Genomic DNA, 14,090 nt, shown 5'->3' with positions numbered 1-14,090 from the left:
CTTGGACATATTTGCATAAGAAAAACCAAACCAATTGAACAAAAAGTAGATGGCGGCGACCTTGTCGTCGAGAAGCAAAGTACTGCTGAGCCTTTCAATATATACTTTTTTTTTGTACGCAAGCTTGCTATAAGGCATATTATATAAACTCATGTAAATGGTTTTCCGTGAGGAAGCGGAGCAGGCTCCCGCTGTTAGCGTTGTCGGTGAGCCATTTAGAAAAGTCCTCTTCCCTTGTTGTGGTTAGTCCCACTTCGCGCAGAACCTGTGTCCTTGATGCCCTTGTCCCTGCACAAGTAGACGGCAGGTGGCAACCATCCACTTCTGCAGCTGGTGTGGAACACTTCGGGCATGTCGTTGGTCCGATGTCTGCTTGCGATTCCTATCGGCATTTTACCGACGGGGTAAGGGCCGCCCCAGCTCTTATCCTTCTGAGGGAAACCTCCTCCAATCTCGTTAAGTTACGAGGGAGTGGGAATGTACACGGGGGAATGAGGGCACGTGTACTTTTCCTTAAAGAGGATGCTAAGATGAGAACAGCGGAGCGGGCATCGAAAGGGAGCTTGGTGGGGGGCGCATTAGTGTTTGGAACTTCGTGTGTGATGTGGTCAACTTTTTTCTGCTCAGCGTTCTCAACATTTTCTTGTGTCCAATGTATCTGGATGCTTATCTCTGTTTTTTTATTGAGTGCGTGGATTTCCTGGGTAACACATAGCGTCTTCGTCAATTTCTTCAGTCGTTTTATGGCGGCTAAAGAGTCTGTATAGATGTGGGCTTCTGTTATCGAATCTATTTTATTTATGGCCTCCATAGCATCGCGCATTGCATAGAGTTCCATCACAAGCGGGTCCGGGTATTCTGAAACATATTCTTTATGTACCTTTAGTTCGCTGTGTTTTGGACTAGTAGCTGCTGTTCTACCGCCATTTTCTATAATTTATGCGCAAGTATATGCAATACAGGTACCAGGAAGTGCATCAACGAGAGGTCGATATGTCAGCTTTTCTTTGCGACGAAGCCAAGTGGTCTTGTTTGTCGTAATAGTCGTGAATTCCCACGGAGGGGGGGTCAGCCATTGGTGGTGTTCGAACTGCCACCTCGTTGTACAAGGATGCTATGGGCATAACGTGCTTTCGCTTCATATCCCTTGTTGTCTCTTTGTTCAATTAATTCTGTCAACGCATTTATCTGTGCAAACTCTTGGAGAATAGGGATAGGGGTAAGTTTTGGTAAGGCCGTGATAGTGCGCATTGCGTTTCTATTTATTGTTTCCAATTTCGCCCATTGCCGCCTCGTGAGTCTTTGGAATTGGGCCTGGTATAGTATCCTCGGCTGTAACACTGATTGTACAAGACGTCTTGCCATGTCCGCTCGAGCCCCTCCTCCCCTAGACGAAATGCGCTTTATCAAGTTTTATCAATATATACTTCCATGGCGTTTTCGCAAATACAACTGATGGCGAACTACACGCGTAGTACCTCTGTCGAAGAAAGGGGATCTAATACTGATAAGTAACAATCGCCCGATATCGCTAACGTCATCATGCTGTAAGATGCTAGAACAACTACATTACTAAATTACAGTGTACTCTCACCTGGGCAACATGGTTTTCGAAAAGGTTTTTCTACTGTCACCCAATTAACATCTGTTATCCATTCTTTTGCGAATATTCTAGACAAATCCAGCCAGGTAGATGTAATATTTTTAAATTTCAAGGAAGCATTGGACCATGTTTCACACTCCAAGTTAATTGAAAAACTTCGAATAATTAAACTTTCTTGTTTCACTGTTAATTGGGTTTCAGCATACCTCACTAACCGAAAACAGTTTGTTAGAATCGATACTTACCATTCCAATGTACTTCCAGTTCCCTCAGGTGTCCCTCAGGGTAGTGTTTTAGGGCCTTTATTATTCCTAATTTATATTAATCACATTGCCAGCGTTGTCACAGAACCAGTTCAAATAAAATTGTTCGCGGATGATTGTGTACTGTTCTGTGAGGTAACCGGTCGCGATGATCAGATAACCCTGAACAATCATCTTCAGAATCTTCTTTCTTTGTGAAATCGTTGGAACATGGAGGTAAATGCTAACAAAACAGTTTACATGAAGATAACTAAAAAAATAAATAGCCTATCTTTTCCTTGCACTCTTGGATCTGAGTCACTAACCAAGGTTAGGGAATACAAATATATTAGCGTCACAATAACTCATAACCTGAAATGGAACATTAACATTTCTAACGTATGTGACTCAGTCTTTCGTAAACTCTGTCTTCTACGTCATAAACTAAAACAAGCTCCCGCTGAAACTAAACTTTTAGCCGACACATCAATAATAAGACCAAAACTGGAGTATGCCTGCATAGTATGGGAGCCTTACACAAAAACGAATATTGATTCACTAGAAAGACTACAGCGTAAAGCAATCAGATTTACTTTTTCTAAATACCGTATGGACTGATTCCCCGACAGAAATAACGAGACAACATGGCATTCAGACATTGGAAATAAGAAGAAAAATACAACGGCTGAAATTTATTTTTCTTAAAAATAATCTCCTCACCTTCACTCCTGAGCCTTATGTAACGCCAATGGTAGCACGCAGAACACGTCATCGTCATGCTGACTCTCTGACTCCCCATAATGCCATAACTTAAATTTTTAAATATTATTTTTTCCAGCGCACTATAACTGAATGGAATAATTTACCTCAGTCGCTACTAAAAACTACTGATTCCATTGACCGTTTGAATTACGGATTTCATTTTCTTGCGAATTAGTAATTACTGAAATTGATCTTCGTGTTATATTCCTTCTCATTGCTTAAACTGTACTGACGGTTCATTTGTACATTTAATCTTCACTTTTTGTTTTCGGAATTGTTTGGTTACAAGACTGAGTGCTCTTTTTGCCCATTTTGTTCTCGCAGCTATTGCTATTGTGCACACTATTAATTTGGTCCTTTTGTTCTTACGTCTGCTAATGTAACTAATCTGTACTTTGTATGCCCCTCCTGCCAGGGCCGCAACGAGACCTGCAGTATTGTATAAATAAGTAAATAAAATAAATAATAATAGGACCAATCATAGTTTCCTTTGCGTCAGGCTTCGAGTACATCCCTGAAGCACTGCATATTTTTAACAATACATGATGAGATTCGTTCTCACATCAAGAAAATCTCACTGTCATACCGGAAAAAAAAAGAGAGAGAGAGAACAATAATTTGTCCAACAGAATGGCTATCCCACGCTCTGGGGGTTAGACCCCGAAGGTGGGACAGTCACCTTAGTTGCAGGCCGGTAGTTCTTATATCCCGCCGGCATATACGGCCAGTCAAACAATTTCTCGTGGGGCTTTTGGGATTAAGCTTCACAGAATGGTCTCGCAGGTGTCTTTTGTTATATTTTTATCTCTACCTGGCGACTGCTAATCACCCCTTCCCTTACATGGTTAATACGTCTTATTTTAGTTCTGACCATAACTTGGCTGACTAGAACTGGGTTTGGGTATGTGTTTGTAGTTTTCTCCGCGTTATTGCTTCTTTTCTAACGTGATGTTTGCTGGTGGTAGACCCTTTCTGCTCAGTCTGTAGTGCGTTGCTATTTCGCAATAGTTTTTCATGTCCTCTTGATTGTATTGCTCCGCTGGCATTCCTCCAACCCGGTTTGCGAGATCTTTGGCTAGTTTGCGTGTCACCGGAAAGAAGCATCTACTGCAGCACATCCCACTTCTTTCCGCAGATGAAGTTCATCTTGGGACTTGATAGAGTAATGATATTGCTGTGTACCGACTACGAGCGGTTATACTAGCATGCATGGCACCCAGTATATACATTTCTTCCAAAGAAGTTCTACCCAGCCGTCCACTACTCTAGTTTTCCACTGCTATATATCTATTTCATGCGCAATATGCGAAGCGTTTCAGATAGATTCACCTGCGCAAATAAAAACGTTCAGCAGAAAGACTGCTTAGGTGTGACATTGGGAAGACTTTATTTACTATTACATTACATTGCAAAGTGCTGACTCAGACCGACTTGCATAATCATTATTACTCATCAATACAGATTCCATTTGTACAAACTCTCCACCTTACATCACAAATCATTGCCATAAGGGGCATGTATTTTTAGCATTAACTGAGAATTAACCGAGAATTTTCCTTCCATTCAACTTTGTATATGTGACATCGCCTTAGACCTGCAGTTCAGAACAATAGGGATAGGTCACTAACATATCCGAGACCTAGTGATGTTGTCTACACTACTTAATATATGCGGGAATCCTGAATGCTAACCTGAAGTGGCAGTCATGTTCATAACACAATCTTGTAACGAACTACTCCGTGCACAAAAATGCGCGACGTGCTTTTCTCCTAGACGAGATGAATGGCTTATTGCTTTTTAGAATTCCCATCATATCTTGCATCTCAAGGAGGTGATGCTCGTGACTATGGATTGCATTTATTTTTGCAGCGTGACCTGCAGAAACAGCTCCGCGATAAAAGCACCCTGAAGTCGGAACAAGTGTGTACTCTATTACATCTGTGCTACCTATTTAGAGGACAACACAACGGAGTGATCGCACTGACCTATAGCATCGCGTCACGACATGTGGAAAAACGGCTTGCTTAAGTTTATAGAATTAATGTTCCAAAGATACCGGGACTAATAAAGGCGCCCTAGTGCAGACCCACGGAAATTTCCATTATTGACGGTTCTTTACCGTGCACTGATATCGCTTCTGTAGCCATCGAAAACGGCCGCCAAGGCCCGGATAAAACCCACGCAAACATTCATCTTCTGTGTTCAGCAGTTTGCACCCTAACCATTTCATCCCCACAGCCGAGACACACGAACCAAGACAAGGGCTATCCTTCAACCAGTCCACAGAGGCTCTGACTGGCGCACAAACGCCACAGAAATGATGTCTACGTGTGTGTGCGTGTATGTAGTATGCGAGAAAGTGTATGTGGGCATTTGCGTGCGCATGTTTGTGTATGTGTGCATGTGTTTGCATGCGCGCATGTGTTTCCTTCAATGAATGCACGCGTATGTACGTCATTGTATGCGCGTAAATGTGTGTATGGGTGGGTGTATGCCCCCCGTGTGTGAGAATATATATGTGCGTGGCTGCGTATGTGTGCCTGTATGTTGTTTGTGTGCGTGCGTGCATGTAGGCGTGGGTGTACGAGGCTGTGTGTACGCGTGGATGCGTGCGCGAGTGTTCTTGTATATGTGCGTGTGCACTTGTGAGCATGAGTGTGCGCGCATGTACGTGCACGCACGAATGTGTGTGCATGTGAGTGTGCTAGCGGTTGTGTGCGCGCGTGTGCGTGCGTGCGTTGGGGGGGGGGGGGGGTGCACGTGCTCTTTTACATCCAGACGTGCCTTCTGGAATCGGCAGCATGGAACTCACTCATTTGGAGAAAATATCAAGAATTTTACTAGGCGTCCGTGTGCTGAGCGATGTCAGTGCAAGTTAACTGAGGTAAAAATTTCCGAAGCACTCCCCGACTCTCATAGGATGAGTCGCTTTTTGGACGTTAAACCCAACAAACTAAACGAAACCAAGAATTTTGCACGATCTTATAAGTGAGCACACTTTTTTTTTAAGTTCATTAGGAAAGGGCTATATCAGAAGTTGTACCTCAAGTAAGTGTTCTTTCCCCCACGCTTTTAGGATTGTTTTCTCCAGACATAGACGCTGCATGAAAAATCGCGAGCATATACGTATGTCAGTTGTGCAGAAAACATTTGCCTTCAGTTTATACGGCAACGAATGTGAACTCTATCCTTCAGAGACCCTACTTTCAGTCCATGATTACGTGCAAGATATAAGATTGTTTTTATCAGTCGTAAAGTCGAGTTTAGTCTTTTTGCAGGTCTAGGAAGATGTTACGTGTGGTTCAAGACAGACATTGGTGGCTCGCACATTCACCAATTCAGTCGCATGTGCTCCCTAACCGTCATTACTGTTTTCTATCTTCAGCGGCGAAAAGCTGTGAACTTTATTGCAAACTTCTCTATATTTGGGTCTCAATGTGATCCTCAAGACCGCAGGTGAACAATGTGAAAATCATTCTTCTTCAAAGTCCAAACTTTACGGATCCTTGGTGATTAGTCGCAAAATGTACTACCTTTCTTTAATTTCCTCCTCTTCATCACAGCATTACCATCTAAAAATGTTGAACAGAAATGGCTTAAGGAGAACCCATGTGTTTCAGAGGTGACCAAGAATAATGCAGTTTACGATTCAGTATCAAAACAATTCATTATTCTGGCTCCATGAAGATTATTAATTTAACATGGCCGCCTTGCAGAGGCGGAAGCTGGCCGTGCTCTTCTACTAATACTGTCAAAATGATCGTAGTCCGGGCCTAATTGCTACTTCACACTTTGAATTTCCTAGGTGTCGACGTTAGCAGGCAAAGCAAGCGCTGCAAGCCATCCTGGTTATTTGAGAGTCTTGACTATGGTTTACCATCCCAACAAGTTCGAGCAAAGTGCGCCTTCGGCAGCAGCGTGTTCGCTCATGCTTGAGATTTTTTAGACAAAATTTTTTCGTAGCCTCAAAGTCTTCATTGATGGCTCTGTTTACAAAAGCCACTGAGCGTACGGGACGTCGTTTTATATTCCTCTTTGAATACGGCCTGATTTGTATACATTACTGTATTAGTGCCTTTCTCAACTGCTGAATGTCCCTGCCATGAGGGTTAAGAAGATATAGGGGCTCGACTGCTGAGCCAAATGACGCGAGATCAAAACCTAGCCATGACTGCCGCCTTTCGCTGCAGGCGATAAAGTGTACTATTCTACGTGCGTGCACGTTAACGAATCCCTGCTGGTCAAAATTTTCGTAGCTCTCCACCACGCTGTCCTCCTTAGCCTGAGGCATTTTGAAATGTTGTTAAGCCTTATAAACCAGACCTTCCCGAATTATGCCACTAGCCTTACGAAAGCTAGAGTCTTATATGGTGCAACCTGCTGTCATTCTTATGGATTCCAAATCTTCCTTTCAGAGCCTGGAGAACAGTTTCATCTCTGATTGCGCGTGTTTTAGCTCCATGCGCTTGGTTTATAATCTGCACAGCAAAGGTCTCCATGCACGTTTCCAAAGGGGTCACGGGGCACCTAAAACCTGCTTTCGCACATTGTGCGCAAAAATACAAGAACGAACAGGGAAAGGCAATGGCGATGTATCTTGCCAATGATGCGCTGTCTGAGAATTCATTAATAAATGTCCGTCAAGATACCAAGTGAATCTTAACAGAAACGGTTTTCAGGCCCTACGGTGACCCCCCAAAGATCCATTTGTGATGATAGGGGAACAAGACCCAAATATACCTTACCAAACCTCATTCGCACTGGCTCTGATCACTCCCTGGCATTCGTGCGAGATAGGACTGACGTCATATGTGCAATCTTCGTCTTGCAGATTGTCTAGGGATTCAGAGAACTATTCCATGTGCTGTCGCCATACAAAATGGAAAGTGGCGTCTTACCCGCAAGCCTAAAGAGGGATGGATTGCCGCACACTTCTCTTCGAGACGTTGTTTACCCAAGCAGCAACCAGCCATGTAAAACAGAGTCTTCTTATTGTCCTCTGAAATTCCAACAAGACTTTTAATCTGGACTAGAAATTGTGAGAGCAGCATTGGTCTGTTGTGGATGATTGCATATATAACGGCGCCACCTTGCAGGTCACCAATCTGTGTTTTAATTCGGACATTGTCTGCGTGCCGCAGTGATGGAAAAATTCCTGGCAACAGTTGGCGGTAGCAATTTCTGGTAATGTGCGAAACCCTCTAACAGGATATCGCACACATTGGTTTGATAACTAGCGTTTATCTTAAGAAAAATGCATTATATGCTGTTTGCTTTGACACATGCTACGCAAAAATTAAAAAGCGAACCGGCTCAAAAACATTACAAACTTAATCTCATTTCCGCTTCAGTGTTCTCCCGAAATGTGAATGTCTTCTCTGAGCTTGAATGCAAAATGCAAAAGAAGCATTTTTAGACACGCAGACCTCCACAACTTCATAGTGGCACTTATGTACAGGCGCGTACCCATATCATAAGGATTTAGCAATCACAAAATGGGCTGATATGATCAACCAAGGATCATATTTTAATAAAAACACCAAGCAAGGTTCCTTCTGTACGCAAATTATTACGACTTTAAGTGGTTTATTCGATGTTCGTGAAAAACATTTGCCACATAGAACGTCAACTGTTTCAGTAATTTATTAGTTTTTATGTTGAAATAGGAACAGCAAATTATTTGGGTCAATAAGAAAACAGTCTCGCCACATTTGGTTTTGGATGTCACCACCTTCCTTGAGATTTTTCTCTCCTGATGTTTTCAGGAACGAACTCATTTTCAGAGCACACATTCGTATACACACATTTTATATTTTTAAATCATTCACATCCAAAAGGCACCTAACGCCTGCTCTGTCAAAACCAGCTTAAAATCTCCCCCTGTACTGTGTACCTTCAAGGAAATATTCCGCAGTATATAAGTATGTAACAATTTGTATCTTCTCACAACTGGTTAGCTTATTATATGTAAGCGTGGGGCAATTAAAACCCAGGACAAAGCTGAAGTGAGCTCAATCGACGTTCGCATAGTTGGCAAAGTCGGGGAGCCCTAGCGATCCTTGAGCGCCCTGCGAGTCTCGCTGGAAGGCGGCTGTCGCTCTGCCCGAAGCTTCCGATGGCGCCTCGGAGATGACTATCTCAATAGGGGGCCGTATACTGGCCGCTGGAGAGCTGACGGCTCCGAACCGGAGCTTGGTGCGCGGCGTGGTGCCTGGGGCACGTCTGCAGAAATAAGCGAGAATTGGGATACCATGCAGTAAGTGTTGGCAAGAAGCAAAGCCGCCGGACAAGTTATCCACTCTGCCTACAACGCGGCCAGGCTCACAAGCGAGGCTCGATCAGTGTAAAGTGCCACTGTCGAGGCATTTGGTCCAATACTGTTCAAAATGGTCGCACAACAGCCATTTACTTTTTCCAAAACAGGTTAATCTCTATAATGGGTCAGCGCCCCGGATTCATTTCAACGTAACTGTAATAAACCCTCCAGATAACCTTGTCACCGAGAAAAACAATAAACGCGTAGCATGAAAGCATATAATTGAAAATGCCAATAATATTTTTCCCTGTTTGATGCATTGTTAACACCTGGGTAACATTTTAGCTAATATCAGATTGTTTTATGTACGGCGAGATCCAGTTCAATAACCGTACCGGAATAAAGTAATATAAAAATTCATTCGCACGCGGGGCTCATGAATTTAATTTGCAGGTACCAGTAGAATGCAAATCATTTCAGGCCGTGTTTAGTCAGGAAAACATCAAACACAATTACCTGTGCTTGTATTTTCTCATGCTTGCAAACCCACCCCTTATGTAATGCCTCCAAGAGAGGCCTTTAAGGAAATAAAGTGAAGTGAAGTGAAGTGATGCATTTATTCAAAAATAACTATTTTTAACGCTATATTGTCAAGATATTGGCGCGCATTTTTTTTTTTATCAAGCCGGTGTGGCGCGCAAGAATTGCGCGCGCAAAACAGTGGAAAACTCAAGAGGCGCGGAGTAAATTATCTCCTCCTTACTTGAGCAGCGCGTAACTGTAGGACCGCGTTCGAGGCTAATCACTTGCAGGTGCGCGTCTCTGCGTGCCGCCGCTACCCGTTTGGTCCCCTTCTACAAGCGCGCCGCGTGTGCGGAAAGTCGACCGGACCGTCGGCGCAGGATTTGCGGGACCGTTTTATCCCAAAGGTCATTCGCGGGGACAGGCGCAGCGGAACGTGCTGCCGGATGCTCGCATGAATGGCACCCTTCGTACTGGCCGGTAGCGAGCACCCATATAACATTTAAGCCTTTTTAGAGCGCAGCTCTTTGGCGCTCGCTCCTGGGTTTCGCGTCGGCGTCGGCGTCGGCCTCGTAACCAGCGCCTCCCCACTTTCATCCCCCCCAGTTCGAGCCGGCGCTTGGCAACCGAAGCCTCGCAGGAAGCGCGGAGCAGCCGGAGGACACAAGGAAAGGAAGGGGATTTTTTTTTTTTTTTTTTTTGGGGGGGGGGGGGGGGTCGCCGGAGGAAGCGCTAGCAGCGACTGTCTGACGCCGCTGCCGCCGCTAGCGAGTCAAGACAACGTGACCGCGTAGATAATAATAATAATTGGTTCGCAGGAAGGGAAAGGCGCAGTATCTGTCACACGAGTTTGTGGACACCTGAACCGCGCCGTAAGGGAAGGGAGGAAAGTGGGAGTTAAAGTGTGAAGAGAGAAAGAGGAGCCGTAGTGGAGGGCTACGGAGTAATTTCGACCACTTGGGGATCTTTAACGTGCGCTGACATCGCACAGCACACGGACGCCTCTTCGTTTCGCCTCCATCGAAACGCAGCCGCCGAGGCGGGTGGTGCAGTGGTAAGACGCCCGACTACTGTGCCGGAGTTCCCGGGTTCGAGCCCGACCACGGCGGCTGCGTTTCGATGGAGGCGAAACGAAGAGGCGTCGTGTGCTGTGCGATGTCAGCGCACGTTAAAGATTCCCAGGTGGTCGAAATTACTCCGTAGCCCTCCACTACAGCTCCTCTTTCTCTTTCCACTTTCATTCCCACCTTCCTTCCTTCCCTTACGGCGCGGTTCGGGTGTCCACAGAGCAAGTGTGACAGTTACTGCGCCTTTCCCTTCCTGTGAACCAATTTAACTTAACCCGGGTATTCCGGACAGTAGTCGGGCGTCTTACCACTGTACCACCCCGGCGGGGCATGACCGCGTAGAAAAACTGATTTATTTTTTATAGAAAGGGAAAGGTGCGGTAACTGTCTCACTTGTTTTCTGTGGACACCGCAACCAAGCCGTAAGGGAAGGGAGGAAGGCGAGAGTGAAATTGGAAAGAGAGAAAGAGGAGTCGTAGTGGAGGGCTACGGAGTAATTTCGACCACCTGGGGATCTTTAACGTGCGCTGACATCGCACAGCACACGGACGCCTCTTCGTATCCCGTTCCTCTCGCTCGTAACGCGTCCCACGGCTGTGACAACCTCGCGAGGCACTTGTATAGATCTCGTCTTTGAGAATCAAGCATTGGTGTACCAAGTTGAACATACATATATCAATCTATTTCTCCGACCACAAAGCTTCCTTCATGACTGTCAAGAACTGTTAGTGGAGTCTTTGTTAAAGGAATACGTGTGAAAAATAAAAAAAATTCTGTGATAGCGCATACATGTGTTGCTCGATTTCTTTGCCTCAGTCTATCGAAAAGGTGAAACAGCTTATTTGCTGCGCTCAAATTTCGCATTAGGAAGTAACGTAATCGTCGGTAATTTTTTTTTTTACACTGAGACTTTGAGCAGTTCGATAGGCAGTCTCGTTTATCCTGTGTGCAGATGCGACAAAGCGCGCCCGAAGCAGCATTCAGCTTTTGACTCGGGCATCGTTCTGAGAGCGGGCAAGCCAGAAAATCCCCTTTAATCCTGCGCCGGGCCATCAGCATGGCGGCTAGTTGATCTTTCCCTTTCCATGATACACCACAACATCCATGCCACCTATGCAATGCCACCAACTTTGACTGCTGCTGTGACGGGTGGCGTGGGGCAATGCACTGTGGAAAGGATTCAGCCAGCAGCGGCAGCGTAGATAGGGCGGCGGTGTGCGGGAGACAAGTGGGAAGAAATCCTCCTGAGAGGAGAGAGTTCGACACCCTCAGTGGAGGAAGAGTTTCGCCGTGCTCTTTGTTTGTTTAATTTGCATTACTAGTGGGGCCCTGGGTTAGAGGCTAAGGCCAACCCACGGGGCTTTGCCCATCTAGCATACTTCCTTATTGGACAGTTGATGTGTGGGGCTGGCCTCTGAAAATGACCGCCCCTATTTCTTTGTTTTATGAATGTGTAAAATGAGACGTGATCCAAGAAAGTTCAGTCCAGTCTGAGCTGGGGCTCCATGCGTAGGCATGTAACGCGGCTGTTCAGATTAGGCTCTAACCAGTTAGGTCGAAGAGTAAAGTAGCTCAGAGTGTTGTTTTTGCAAATTCATTCCAACTTCCAGTTCTACTCTCTGTATATATATATATATATATATATATATGTCATGCTGTAAATATATGCTTTACCATCATCACCTTCAAGTACGCCTCCTCGTCTTCTATACGCCGAACTACATGACAGGAAGGGTTTAAAAGAACCTTCCAAAAAGGAACGAACAAGATAAATTATACTGTAACCTTGCGCGTATTGGTCGTCACCTCTCCATATCCTTCGGAAGCGGCGGACACAGCCCGCCGCAGAAACAGCCGGCGTTTTAGAGATGTACTTTCGGGACCTAATCAATGGCGATATGAGTCTCGCGGGACGGAGAGAGGACGATTCTTCTCTTAATGCTGTAATTTGTGCACACGAGTTTTGGTGATGTGTAAAAAAAAAAAAGACGCGGTTTGTCGGCAATCCGTCCTCCCACGGTTCGATAATCGACGGATCTGCGAGGGAGTCGCGGCAGTCACCGGGACAGCCATAGCGTGACTTTTCTAGCGTTGGTTTGCGAGAGTGCATTCGACGAACAATTTGGTGTCGATTTGTTTCTTCCTCTCTCGTTTATTAAGGCAAAAGTCTCTTTAGGCTCACGGGTGTGGGCTGAAAATGTGCGCCCGCTCTAGGTGTCCACCCCAGCTAGCACTTTAACGAATAAGGATAGCAGAAAAAGAATCATTCTATGAGATGAGGAACAAAATGAACCTAGAAGCCAGGTTTGATGACTCGGATAGGTATTTAATTACATCCAAAAATGTCAAATTTGCGTCCAAATAGCGCCAGACGTCGACAGATTCAGGAAATATAAAAACAGCTCGGATGTCGAAAGAGCGCATAAAACGTCGAAATTGGGTTAAAAACACCGTATTTATGACTAATCAGACTAAGAGCATGCAATTAAATACAACTATACTCATGATCATTGGAGGAGCTATAATATGGGTAAAAAGAAAAACGAGGAAACTTGGAAATGACATCACATCTGGCGTAAAAACGTCGAGGCTGAGCGAGATCTCACAAAATGAGTAAAATACTCATGCATTTGCGTCCAAACATATAGAAACGTCTAATTAAGCGTAATTAGCACTTCATATCGCAAAAGGATTTATAGCGTGAATATGGGCAAAACATGACCGTGGCTTAACTCCGCTAACACGGATATAAAAAGCAAAAGCAGTAGTCGGGGATGAAATCGAATCTTTTCTTTGTTTTTGGTTTTGTGTGCCACAAAACCAAAACTGCTTTTGCTTTTTATATCCGTGTTAGCGGAGTTAAGCCACGGTCATTTTTTTGCTCTCTGTCGCCTTAAGTCGTCGCTTTGCAAGTCTCTTCTCGCTCTTTGGGAGGTTCTATCTGTCGTTTGGCTCTCTCAGCTTCATTTTTCCTTCGTGCCGCTTCTCCACGGCGAGACATGCCAGCAGAATGAATAGATTCGACATGCAGGGGAGCGTCGCGGGCGCTCGCACTTGTTATCAACATACGTTACAGAGGTGTATAGGGCACAAACGGAGCAGCCGCGATGGATGGCTGTTCATGAAGAATTGGTTAGATTGAAAAACATTTAACTGCGTCACGCCTGCCTATACTGGCGTGATTTAGCAGTGTCTATGTTTGATTTACTGTCCGAGAAGGCAATAAAAAAGCTGTGTAACTTGAGATAGGAACACGTTTGTTTAAGCGAAGTTTCTATTTTTTCAGGAACAAGTTTTCATGCAATAAAGAAAAAAACTCATCCATGGCCCAGCAATACACACTCGCTGCGATTCTCGATGTATATATACGCCTTCGCAAGCGAGCGGCTGCTCTAGGGCTCATATCTCCTGCTGCGGCGCAACATCTGAAGAGCACAGCGCATGCGCATTGAGGCGCATAGATAAGTGAGGGTATGCGCGGCGGTCCGCAGATACTGGGATACTACTTGCCTCAGCCCTCAAAATATCTTTTCGAATCGCCTGAGTGCAATTGTTTCTGAAATTTTTATACTTCAGAATATTAAAAAATTACTAACATCTTTCCTGGAGTATGTTCCACTGTAGGTTGCATTATGTGA

At 44.9% G+C, this 14,090-nt stretch overlaps 1 protein-coding gene across 1 annotated transcript in view; it reads right to left on the bottom strand.

Moving 5' to 3' along the window:
* Positions 1-7,362: 7,362 nt before the first annotated feature.
* The window catches only part of LOC146193755 (uncharacterized), an 81,137-nt gene continuing 74,409 nt past the window's right edge, over positions 7,363-14,090 (bottom strand). Inside the window, exon 8 of the mRNA XM_084602820.1 lies at positions 7,363-8,829. Coding sequence (XP_084458946.1) covers positions 8,619-8,829 — 211 coding nt within the window. The 3' untranslated portion in view covers positions 7,363-8,618. The remainder of the gene's footprint in view (positions 8,830-14,090) is intronic.

The sequence above is a fragment of the Amblyomma maculatum genome, chromosome 4, assembly GCF_055883805.1.
Source record: "Amblyomma maculatum isolate TAMU_Amacu chromosome 4, ASM5588380v1, whole genome shotgun sequence".
Classification (NCBI taxonomy): Eukaryota; Metazoa; Arthropoda; class Arachnida; order Ixodida; family Ixodidae; genus Amblyomma; species Amblyomma maculatum.
The sequence above is the reverse complement of the archived record's forward strand: the minus strand, read 5'-3'. Positions and strand labels throughout refer to the sequence as shown.